We start from the raw sequence: 11,984 nt of genomic DNA, 5'->3' as shown, positions 1-11,984 counted from the left end.
CTCTCCCCCAACCCCCCGTGTGCCCCTGAAGGAGCTGCTTTGCTGTAGTCCTGGCATGCAGAGGGGGCATTCTCCATCTAACCCACCCCCTCAGCTAGCCTGGGGTCGAGCAGCCGCTGGGTCTTGAGAGGGACGTGCCCTGTGCAGACGGCGGTTGGAAGCCCCTTCGTGTCCGCAAGGAAAGTCCTGAAGAAAGGGGGGTGCCCACTCCCTTCTCAGCCAAGCAGGCTGGCAGGAGCCCCTGCTATGGGTCAGCTTGTTCTTCTCAGCAGGGAAGCCCCACACACCAGCCCAGCTCTGGGCCTCACTTCTCCTCACAGACAAAAGAGGACGGGCCGTTCCTTGGCCACTGAGCCACGCTCTGTCTTGCTGATGCCCACAGCCAGGGGCGGGCAGCTCTCTTGCCTCCTGGCCCCACTCCGCCCCCTGGCTGAACGTTGAGGCAGTTCATGGAGGATCCCGTGAAGCAGCACTTCTCCGCACCCAAACACTCCTGGTCGTGGCGACAGGTGTCCATGGCGGGGCCCGCGTTCTTCCGGGGCTTCTTCTTGGGGCATTTCCCAGGTTTCTCTGTAAGACATGAAGTGTGTGTGTGTGGGGGGCAGTGTCTTGGACACTGTCTCAAGTGTGGAGTGGGCAGCCTCTTGGGGCTGGGGGTGCAGCAGGGATTTGAAGAAGAAGAAGAAGAAGAAGAAGAGAAGGAGGAGAAGGAGGAGAAGAAGAAGAAGGAGAAGAAGGAGAAGAAGGAGAAGAAGGAGAAGAAGGAGAAGAAGAGTAGTTTGGATTTATATCCCCCTTTCTCTCCTGCAGGAGACTCAAGGGGGTTGCAGAAAAGGAATTGATAATAAAACTGCAAAGATTGTCATGCCCTTATATAAAGCAGTGGTGCGACCGCACTTGGAGTCCTGTGTTCAGTTCTGGCCGCCGCATCTCAAAAAGGATATTGAGGAGATAGAAAAAGTGCAGAGAAGGGCAAAGAGGATGATTGAGGGATTGGAGCACCTTCCTGATGAGGAGAGGCTGCAGAGTTTGGGGCTCTTTAGTTTGGAGAGGAGGCGGCTGAGGGGGGATATGATTGAAGTCTATAAAATTATGCCTGGGGTAGAAAATGTTGACAGAGAGAATTTTTTCTCTCTTTCTCACAATACTAGAACCAGGGGTCATTCATTGAAAATGCTGGGTGGAAGAATTAGGACTAATAAAAGGAAACACTTCTTCACGCAACGTGTGATTGGTGTTTGGAATATGCTGCCACAGGAGGTGGTGATGGCCACTAGCCTGGATAGCTTTAAAAGGGGCTTGGACAGATTTATGGAGGAGAAGTCGATTTATGGCTACCAATCTTGATCCTCCTTGATCTGAGATTGCAAATGCCTTAACAGACCAGGTGATCGGGAGCAGCAGCAGCAGAAGGCCATTGCTTTCACATCCTACATGTGAGCTCCCAAAGGCACCTGGTGGGCCACTGCAAGTAGCAGAGAGCTGGACTAGATGGACTCTGGTCTGATCCAGCTGGCTTGTTCTTATGTTCTTATGTTCTTAAGGGGGCTGACAATGTCCTTGCTTTTCCGCCCTCACGACAACCACCCTGTGAGGTAGGTGGGGCTGAGAGAGCTCCGAGAAGCTGTGACTAGCCCAAGGTCACCCAGTTGGCGTGTGTGGGAGTGTACAGGCTAATCTGAATTCCCCAGATAAGCCTCTACAGCTCAAGCGGCAGAGCTGGGAATCAAACCCGGTTCTTCCAGATTAGATACACGAGCTCTTAACCTGCTACGCCACTGCTGCTCCTAGAAGAAGAAGAAGAAGAAGAAGAAGAAGAAGAAGAAGAAGAAGAAGAAGAAGAAGAAGAAGAGGAGGAGGAGGAGGAGGAGGAGGAGGAGGAGGAGAATTTTGGATTTATACCCCCTCTTTCTCTCCTGAAAGGAGACTCAAAGGGGCTTACAAACTCCTTTCCCTTCCCCACCACAACAAACACCCTGCGAGGTGGGTGGGGCTGAGAGAGCGCCGAAGAACTGTCACTTGCCCAAGGGCACCCAGCTGGCATGTGATGGAGTGCACAAGCTAATCTAGTTCCCCAGATAAGCCTCCACAGCTCAAGTGGCAGAGTGGGGAGTCGAACCCAGTGCCCTTGAGGTCCCGCCTGCCCCCGTGGCACTCTAGCTTCAGGGCGGAGAAAGGCCAGCTGCTTTTCCGCCTTTGGGGGAACGAGCGTGCCCAGCGAGGAGGCTGTCCTCGGGCAGAGCCCTGAGCCCGAGCCCCGTGGGGCCCGATCCTCTCGCAGCGCCGCTTACCTGGAAGTGGGAGCCTGCAGGTTTGTCCACAGGCTTCCTTGCAGCACTTCTCGGGCCCGGAGCAATCCCGGTCGGCCACACAGGTGGTCAGGCACGGTTCAGGTGCACGCAGCTTCTTCACCAGTGGGGAAGGGCACATCCCAGGTTTATCTGGGGGGCAGGAACAGGAGACAGGAGGGTCAGCAGTTATGGAAGGCTGCAAAGGGACCCTGGTGGCCATCCCTGGTACTGCACCCGGGACCAGGATGGGATCGCATCCACCCAGGTCAAGGGCAGTTTGAGCTTGGCATCACCTGGCAGAGCAGGGCATGTTGGGGGCATCGACCCTATGCTCACCTCCTCTTCCCCAGAGCCCTTCCAGCCCCCTTCCCACCCTCCAACTGCCCGCACTGACACTCACCACCAGCCGTGAGTTGACAAGTTGCAGGCTGGATTAAACCGGGGGGGGGGGGGGCTGAGTGGGAGTGAGGTCCGGTCCACATGGGCGGGTCCCTCTGGCCAGCCAATCCCACATCCCAGCGAGGGCAGAATGGAGGAATGGGGGGGGGGAGCACACTCACTTCCCTGAGCGCTACAGGAAGAGGGGATTCTGTACTATCTGAGACTTTTAAGGAAACAACAACTGGATGGAAAACTCCTGGTGTCCTTTTACCGCTGTGCTATAGAGAGTGTCTTAACCGACTGCATCTGTGTATGGTTCTCCAGTTGCACAGTGGCAGATAGGAAGGCGCTCCAAAGGGTGATCACTACTGCCCAGAAGATTATCGGCTGCCTTCTCCCCTCCTTGGAAGAACTCTATACTTCCCGAAGCCTAAAGAAAGCCCAAAATATTCTGAGAGACCCGTCTCATCCGGCACACTCTCTCTTTGAACTGTGACCATCCGGCAGACGATACAGGTCTATCAAAACTAGGACAAAGAGGCGTAGAGACAGCTTCTGCTCTAGAGCCGTGGCTATGCTGAACTCCGTGGCTTCGTGTTGATGTGTTTGGGGCTGTGTAGGGATGGGTGGAGGAAGGGGAAAGTGAGGGTGGGGTATGAGTCTGGAATTGTGTGCATCGAGGAATGCTGCTGTAAATTTCGTTGTGCGTGCACAATGACAATAAAATGCTGATGCTTATGTTTATGCTTCACAGGGATTCTAATTCGGTGAACTGGGTTCGATTAGCCACTTGCTGAAGTTGCCCCCCCAGGCAATGGTGGGACTTAAATAATTCAACAACTGGTTGTTTTCAAGCACCATTTTAACAACCGGTTCTGCCAAAGTGGTGCAAAACTGGCTGAATCCCACCGCTGCCCCCAGGCCTGGGAATTTCAAGGGGGGGGGGGACACGGCAGAGCTCTTCCTGACAAGTTGAAGGGGGGAACTGTCGAGGCCAAAGCCGGCCTGGAAACCAGATGGTCCCGATTGGGGCCAGAGATTCTGGTTTCCAGGCCGGCTTTGGCCTCCACAGCTCTCCTGCTTGGCAGGAAGGGCACTCTGTACGTGTGCAGTCATGCCCATGCCATAACTGGTACTTCCCTCTGTCAGGGGGCTGGCTGACCACTCCCCCTGAAGGAGCCTATGTGGGGTCCAACCCCAGCCCGGCCTGGCCCACCAGAAGAAGAAGAAGAGTTTGGATTTATCCTGCAGGAGACTCAAAGGGGCTGACAATCTCCTTGCCCTTCCCCCCTCACAACAAACACCCTGTGAGATAGGTGGGGCTGAGAGAGCTCCGAGAAGCTGTGACTAGCCCAAGGTCACCCAGCTGGCGTGTGTGGGAGTGCCCAGGCTAATCTGAATTCCCCAGATAAGCCTCCACAGCTCAGGTGGCAGAGCGGGGAATCAAACCCGGTTCCTCCCGATTAGATACGCGAGCTCTTAACCTCCTACGGCACTGCTGCTCCACAGAAGCCCCTCCCCTCCCCTCCCCCACTACTACCTGCAATGGGCACCGTGCAGCTGTAGCGGCAGGCAAATTCGCAGCACTTCTCGCTCCGCTCGCATTCACTGTCAGCTTCGCACTCCACCGTGCAGGGCGGCTGGTACAAACCGCTGGGGAACGCGGGGCAGTAACCGGCCTTCCCTGGAAGCAAGAAAACCGGAGGAGAGGGCGGGGTCAAGGAGACAAGAACCAATTGCAATGCTACAGGAACTGAGAAATTCCCAATGTTTAAAAAAGCCCCAAGTGGGTGACTGGCAGCTCCAAGGGTTTAGAAAGAAAAATGATGCCAACATGGGCAGGACCCATCACCCCGGGCATTCAAAGGCACCTAGACTTTCCAAAGAGATCATCTCAAACCAGGTCTGGGGAAGCCCCCAGTAGAGGAACACACCAGGACTGAGAGCCAAGACAGGACCCCTCAGGAGTGTTGTCCGTGCGCTGGTGTGATCCTCTAGGAACTGAGTGGTTCAATCGAACAGTCTTGGTGGGATCCTACAGCATTGCCCCGAGGCTCTGACATCACTTGCGGATTTGCTCCAGAAATGATGGGATGCCTATTTCAGCCCACACATCCCCAGGTTCCGGGGTGTGAGACGTGGCCACCCTAGGAGCCACGGAAGCAGCGTGAACGCAGGGCAGCCCCTTCAAGATGTTCCCCAAACAAGCACTTCTGAAAGGAAGTCAAGACAACGTTCCTCTGAATTCCCAGTTGTCATTTGCAGACATTGAGGCCTCCAGGCTTTTCCACATCAAGATCTAAAGCATAGGTGTCAAACTTGCAGCTCTCCAGATGTTATGGACTACAGTTCCCATCATCCCCTGCCAGAATCATGCTGGCAGGGGATGATGGGAGCTGTAGTCCATAAATTCTGGAGGGCCACGAGTTTGACACCTGTGATCTAAAGGCAAGGCACAGGGAGTTTGCCAGGAAAGGAGTGTGGGAGGGAAGATGCAAAACACCTGGAGCCAGGTGGTAATTCAACAAACAACAAGAAGAGTTTGGATTTATACCCCTTCCTCTCTTATAAGGAGACTTCCTCTCCTATAAGGAAACTCCTATAAGGGGCTTACAATCTCCTTGCCCTTCCTCCCCCACCCCACAACAAACCCCCTGTGAGGTGGGTGGGGCTGAGAGAGCTCCGAAGAACTGTGACTAGCCCAAGGTCACCCAGCTGGCATGTGTTGGAGTGCACAAGCTAATCCAGTTCACCAGATAAGCCTCCACAGCTCAAGTGGAAGAGCAGAGAATCAAACCCAGTTCTCCAGATTAGAGAACCACTCTAACCACTACACCACCGCTGCTCTCAAGGACGGCTTCCTACTCCACTTTGCCAGGACTTCTCCCCTCATCCGCAGAAAGTGTGTTGTGATCTTTCAGGCAGATGAAAGCTACTTGAATATCAGTGTTGTGCTTTAGTGTACCCACGCAATGGAAAGGGAAAAATAAAACAGGCGTGAATGGCCACAGTCTCCTCCACAGGATGCTTCAAGGGTCTCTGCAGAGCCCACGCGGGAGGGAAAAGGACAGAGAAGAGAGTGCGCAGAAAACACCCTGCGTGGAAGCTCCGTCTCCACTGTGAATACCTTCCCTTTCACAACTGCAGCAAGGTTGAAAGCAAAGCCGAGGATCCCTGCCATGTGGAGGCAGCCACAGTGTTCACCTCCAATGAAGGGGGCGGAGGGGGGTCAGCCGGGTGGTGAGCCTGAGCGTGCCGTCCCCAGGAATAAGCCTGGAGCTGCTGACGCCCAGCCCCACCCCTCTTGGCCCCAGGAGGTGTGCCCCTGCAGAAGTCATCACACACACATGTCCTCTTCTTAGAATCATAGAATCAAAAAGTTGGAAGAGACCCCAAGGGCCATTAAGTTCAAGCCCCCTGCCATGCAGGAACAGACAATCAAAGCACACCTGACAGATGGCCACCCAGCCTCTCTTTAAAAACCTCCACAGAAGGAGACTCCACCACACTCTGAGGCAGTGAATTCCACTGTCGAACAGCCCTGACGGTCAGAAAGTTCTTCCTAATGTTTAGGTGGAATCTCTTTTCTTGCACCTTGAATCCATTACTCCAGGGGTGTCAAACTAGCGGCCTTCCAGATGTTCGTGAACTACAATTCCCATCAGTCCCTCCCAACATGAGCACTGGCAAGGGCTGATGGGAATTGTAGTTCCTGAACATCTGGAGGGCCGCAAGTTTGACACCTGTGCATTACTCCATGTCTTGGTCTCTGAGGCAGCAGAAAACAAGCTCGCTCCCTCTTTGACAAGACATCCCTTCAAATATTTAGACATTTCTATCTTAACCTTTGCTTCTCCAGACTTCTTGAAGCTCCCGTGGCCTGGCCAGGTCTTTCTGGCTCAGCCACCCTGATGACAGCATGGAACAGGTAACACACCTGGAGAGCACCGCCAGCCCCGGTGGCGCACGAGCCAAGAAGCGTCCTGCCCACACACGCAGAGACGCGGAGGCTTCTGGCACGGTTCCTGGCTCCAGCAGCCGGCCTCCACGCTGGTCCCCATCCACTAGTCAACCTGGCCTCTGGGGAAAGCGGCGGCTCCTCTACAATCTTAGCAGTGGGTGTCTCCCAGGCCAGTGGGCCTTGGTGGGGCTGAGGCAGCGCACAGCTGTTCCGTTGTTCCACTAAGCTACACGTGTCAAACTCGCGGCCCTCCAGGTGTTATGGACTACAGTTCCCATCATCCCCTGCCAGCATGCTGGCAGGGGATGATGGGAACTGTAGTCCATAACATCTGGAGGGCCACGAGTTTGACACCTATGCACTAAGCCCATGACACTTGCCTGCCCCTGCTCTGTCGGTCGGTCGGCCAGCCAAGCACTCACCTATCTTCTCCTCGCCATAGTCTGATGCATCTCCATCCCTCAGCACGAGAAGGCCCAGTAGCCACCAGAGAGCCTCTGGCTTCATGGTGCCTTGGGATCCAGGGTGCAGTGGCCGGAAGGAAGCCATGCCTGTCTTTAAATTGCTTCCTGGGTGGGGCTGGTTCCCACTGACCTGACCTGGCTGGGCTGGCTCCTCCCCATGTTTACAAGATGCCGGTGATGTGGGGCATTCAGGACCCAGCCAGAAGGAAACCTGCAGAGATTTGCTCTGGCACAACATTCAAGTCTGTTCAGCCGTCTTGAGTCTCCTCAGAGGAGAGAAAAGGGGGTGGAAATCTAAACTCTTCTTCTTGTCTTCTGCTTGCTCCAAAGACCAGTTCAAGGTGCAGGAAAACAGATTCCACCTAAATATTAGGAAGAACTTTCTGACGGTCAGGGCTGACAGTGGAATCTGCTGCCTCCGAGTGTGGTGGGATCTCCGGAAGCTTTTAAAAAGAGGCTGGATCTGTCAGGAGTGCGTTGATTGTGTGTTCCTGCATGGCAGGGGGTTGGACTGGATGGCCCTTGGGGGTCTCTCCCAACTGTCAGGGCTAAGTTTCACTTCACCTGTCAGGCTAAGTTTCACTGCTCCGGGTTCCCTATAAGTTTCATTTCTCTGTTCCCGCTGTAACAGGGAACCACCCACCCACACACCTTATATATACTGGAACTGAGGGCAAGAACCCTCAGATCCAGCAACCTGCAGCTAGGGCGACATATATCAATAAAGTTCTTCCGGTTTCACAGAGCTGACATCGTTTGAGTGTGTTCAGCCTTACACCAACTCTATGATTCTATACCAGTGGTGGCGAACCTTTGGCACTCCAGATGTTATGGACTACAATTCCCACCAGCCCCTGCCACCATGGTCCTAGAGTGTACGATCTACCATAGAGTCCATCATCCAAGAGCCGCTACGTCTTCCAGGGGAGCTGGGTTTGGTAGGCTGGAGAGCAGCTGCAGTTCCAAAAGAACGCCAGGACCTACCTGGAGGTTGGCAACCCAACTAGGAGAGTAATACACGGGTCCTTTTATTACATGCACCTTCCCTCCCCATGTCTGCAAGCAGGAGGGAAATAGAGGACGGGGACAACTCACCACTCCCTTTCCAAAGAGCTCCAGTCCCTCCCCCCATGGCAGGGTCAGCCCCTCCCTGTCAGGGTTGCCAACTCTGGGTTGGGCCATGCCTGGAGATGTGAGGGTGGAGCCAGGGGAGGGGATGGCGTGAGGTGTGGAGTGTGATTTCATGAGGTCTGTCCTCCAAAGCTGGCAGGGGCTGATGGGATTTGTAGTCCATGAACATCTGGAGAGCCACAGCTTGCAGACCCCTGCTCTAGGGATAGTGGTCTCTGTCGTCTGGAAATCAGTTGCAATTCCAGAGGATCTCCAGCCCCCACCTAGAGGTTGGCATCTCCTAACTGCCTGTGTCCCTCAACCCTTCCCCCCAATTTGCTCTGCAAGCCCACAGAGACCAGAGCACCTCATTGTCCCGAAGGCCTGGGTGGATGAGGGGGAAGCCAGGCTGTCCCTTCCAGGTGGACTCCCAGCTGAACGATGCCACCCAAAGTCTCCTGTGGCGCTCAGCTTCAGCCATGTTCCTCAGCCCCATCCCGCTCACTTCAATGCTGCCATTCCAGGACCAGCAGGAGTGGGAAGAAGAAGAAGAAGAAGAAGAAGAGTTTGGATTTATATCCCCCCTTTCTCTCCTGCAGGAGACTCAAAGGGGCTGACAATCTCCTTGCCCTTCCCCCCTCACAACAAACACCCTGTGAGGTAGGTGGGGCTGAGAGAGCTCCGAGAAGCTGTGACTAGCCCAAGGTCACCTAGCTAATCTGAATTCCCCAGAGAAGCCTCCACAGCTCAAGCGGCAGAGCGGGGAATCAAACCCGGTTCCTCCAGATTAGATACATGAGCTCTTAACCTCCTGCGCCACTGCTGCTCCGGCAAGGGGTTGTCTGTAGGGCTCCCTCATTGCCCCCAGACGCTGGAAGGAGAAGAGTTGGATTTATACACCACCTTTCTCTCCTGAAAGGAGACTCAAAGGGGCTTACAATCTCCTTTCCCTCCCCCCTCCACAACAAACACCCTGCAAGGTAGGTGGGACTGAAAGAGCTCTGAAGAACTGTGACTAGCCCAAGGTCACCCAGCCAGGGGCGTACCTAGGTAAACTGGCGCCCGGGGACAATACCTGAGTTTGGCGCCCCCCCCCCCGCCCGGCATATGGGCGGCCACCCTCCCCCACCATGACTAAACAATGATTTTTTGTACCCGCTCACAAAACACCTCCCACTCCCATCAAAACATACATGGCTCTCTCCCCACCAACTCTTTTCCTAATCACAACAACCCTATGAGGTAGGTTGTTAGCCTGAGAAACAACTCCAAGCCAGTGCAAGTGGGTATTAAGCATGTAAATCTCTCACAAATCACCCCCAGCAAAACATTTACCAAACAAATGTCAGCATCATCTCTCACAAAACACCTCCAGTGGAATCCACCCCAAACAGCATCACTTTCAATGGTGTTTAAACTAGGGAGCTCAGATTCTTCTTTTAAATCCACCTAAATTGAAAGTGATGCTGTTTGGGTTGGATTCTCCCCCACCCTGAAACAGCATCACTTTTGAGGGTTGGAGATTCAGATGAAACAAATAGCAGATTCGGCTGGTATCTGGGCAAATTTGGGCACATTCAGACAAAAATTGTCCGATTATGTTCTGCCCAAATATGAACAAACACGAATGCAAGGTATTTGGGTTTGGGGGGTATTTTTGGTGTTTTTTCAGCCTGCAGGGAGTGTATTTTTAAAGCTAGTGGCACTATGATTTCAGGGCATCATCCAGGGACTGCCCTGATGATACCACCTGAGTTTGGCGATGTTTGGTTCAGGGGCAGCAAAGTTATGGATGCCCAAATGGAATGCCCCATCCCCATTGTTTTCAATGGGAGCTAACCTGAGATGGGGGCTACCCATTTGAGGGACCATAACTTTGCTGCCCCTGAACATAACTTCACCAAACTTGGGTGGCATAATAAGAATAGTTAACAGATGATACCCTGACATTTTGGTGTCACTAGCTTTAAAAATACACCCCTTCCAGGCACCCCAAGAAATTTTGGCTCCAAGATTCTTTGTTTTGCAGTGACTTTGCTCCATTGTAGCTAATGAGGAATTTCTGAGGCAGGCTGCACATTTTTGAAGATAGAGGCGCCAGACTTTCAAAGTGGCTCAAAGGCCTTGAGTAATAGCATCCAAGCTTGGTGAGCTTTGCTTCTGGAGTAGGGGGGAGTTGAGAGAGTTCTGAGAGAACTCAGCCCACAGGCTTTCATGTGCAGGAGCGGGAAACAAAATAAGCCTTTGGGGCCATAAAATTGACCCCCCAGAAGCAAAGGTCTCCAAACCTGGATGCTATTACCAGGAGGCCCTCCTGGAGCCACCCTGAAAGTCTGGTGTCTCTATCTTCAAAAATGTGCAGCCTGCCTACACACTCCAGAAATTCCCCATTGGCTACGATGGAGCAAAGTCCCTGCAAAACAAAGAATCTTGGGCAAATTTCTGGGTGCCTGGAAGGAATTAATATTTTAAAGCTAGTGACACCAAATTTTCAGGGTATCATCTGTTAACTATTCTTATGATGCCACCCAAGTTTGGTGACGTTGTGTTCAGGGGGACCAAAGGTATGGTCCCTCAAATGGGTAGCCCCCATTTAAGGTTAGCTCCCATTGAAAACAATGGGGATGGGGCACCCAGCACAGAAGTCCATAACTTTGCTCCCCTGAACCAAACATCACCAAATTTGGATGGCATCATCAGGACAGTCTCCCGATAATACCCTGAAATTTTGGTGCCGCTAGCCCTAAAACTGCGCCCCCTGCAGGCCAGAATGTGAAAAAACACTTTAAAAAATAAAAAACACACAAACTACCCTGAAATGTTGGCGCCCCCCCATGTGACCAAATGGGGGGCGCCCGGGGACATAGGGTACCCCCTGTCCCTAGGCAGGAACGCCACTGCACCCAGCAGGAATGTAGGAGTGCAGGAAAACATCTGGTTCACCAGATCAGCCTCCACAGCTCAAGTGGCAGAGCAGGGAATCCAACCCGGTTCTCCAGATTAGAGTGCACCTGCTCTTAACCACTACACTACGCTGGCTCTCTTAGTCAACCAATGATACAATCCCGTGTCACAAGAAGAGGTTCCCCTTTCCTCCCCAGTATGCAGTGGATCTCCCTGCTCTCTACTCAGCTATGCAAAAAGTCAGCCGTCAGGAAGAAGAAACGAGAAATGGTGGTCATTGTTTAAAGACAGTCCAAATGTTGCCGCACTCAACCCGTCGAATTCCTGCCTTTTCTGTGAAACTAAGCCGGGGTCCAGAGGCACCTTAAGGAGAAACAACTTTCACAAGTCAGAGCTAATTTCCCCAAATGCCTGAACTGTGCATCCATCACATCAAAGCTTTAATGTTCACAGAATATTAAACGTGCATGAATATTAGAAAGAGGCACGCATGCGAGACAGGAAGGAGGGTGGGCTACGAAAAGAAGTAGGCTTAAAACGAGACCCCTCGGAATGGGTGAGGACCACTCCAGATGACAGACAGGCAAAGTCAGAGTAACAAGAATGTAGTACAGGTTGAAGCAAAATAAGCAGATCCAACATGAAGTGACAGATGAACTAGAAGAGAATTATGCAAGATATTAACACCATGAATGAGTGAGGAATCCCATAACTTCGTTGAGACCTAAATAATCTTGTTAATGAATTATAATTCTACAATTTCACACTGGAGTCTCCCTTTGATGTTCCTTTGAAGGAAATCAACAGCAGAATGCCTTGGAAGGTCCGAACGTTCACCCCTTTGCTTCTGAATATTCCAGGTCATATTTGTGT

The 11,984-nt window shown here is 52.8% G+C and overlaps 1 protein-coding gene across 1 annotated transcript; it reads right to left on the bottom strand.

Annotated features, from left to right (window-relative positions):
* Positions 1 to 304: 304 nt before the first annotated feature.
* WFDC3 (WAP four-disulfide core domain 3) lies at positions 305 to 7,140 on the bottom strand. Its single transcript, XM_048497963.1, has 4 exons — positions 7,056 to 7,140; positions 4,213 to 4,356; positions 2,292 to 2,441; positions 305 to 570 (listed from the first exon to the last, which is right to left on the bottom strand). Exons 1-4 carry the CDS (start codon positions 7,138 to 7,140, stop codon positions 305 to 307), a joined length of 645 nt encoding a protein of 214 aa, XP_048353920.1.
* Positions 7,141 to 11,984: the final 4,844 nt, after the last annotated feature.

The sequence above is a fragment of the Sphaerodactylus townsendi genome, linkage group LG05 (assembly GCF_021028975.2).
Source record: "Sphaerodactylus townsendi isolate TG3544 linkage group LG05, MPM_Stown_v2.3, whole genome shotgun sequence".
NCBI classification, from domain to species: Eukaryota; Metazoa; Chordata; class Lepidosauria; order Squamata; family Sphaerodactylidae; genus Sphaerodactylus; species Sphaerodactylus townsendi.
The sequence above is the reverse complement of the archived record's forward strand: the minus strand, read 5'-3'. Positions and strand labels throughout refer to the sequence as shown.

Bases quoted from the DNA above. Each gene is read 5' to 3' on its own strand.
- WFDC3 (XM_048497963.1), bottom strand. From the start codon at position 7,140: ATGAAGCCAGAGGCTCTCTGGTGGCTACTGGGCCTTCTCGTGCTGAGG. The intron at 4,357-7,055 runs GTGAGTGCTTGG...TCTTGCTTCCAG, and splicing joins CTATGGCGAGGAGAAGATAG to GGAAGGCCGGTTACTGCCCC. The intron at 2,442-4,212 runs GTAGTAGTGGGG...CCTGCCCCCCAG, and splicing joins CTGCACGGTGCCCATTGCAG to ATAAACCTGGGATGTGCCCT.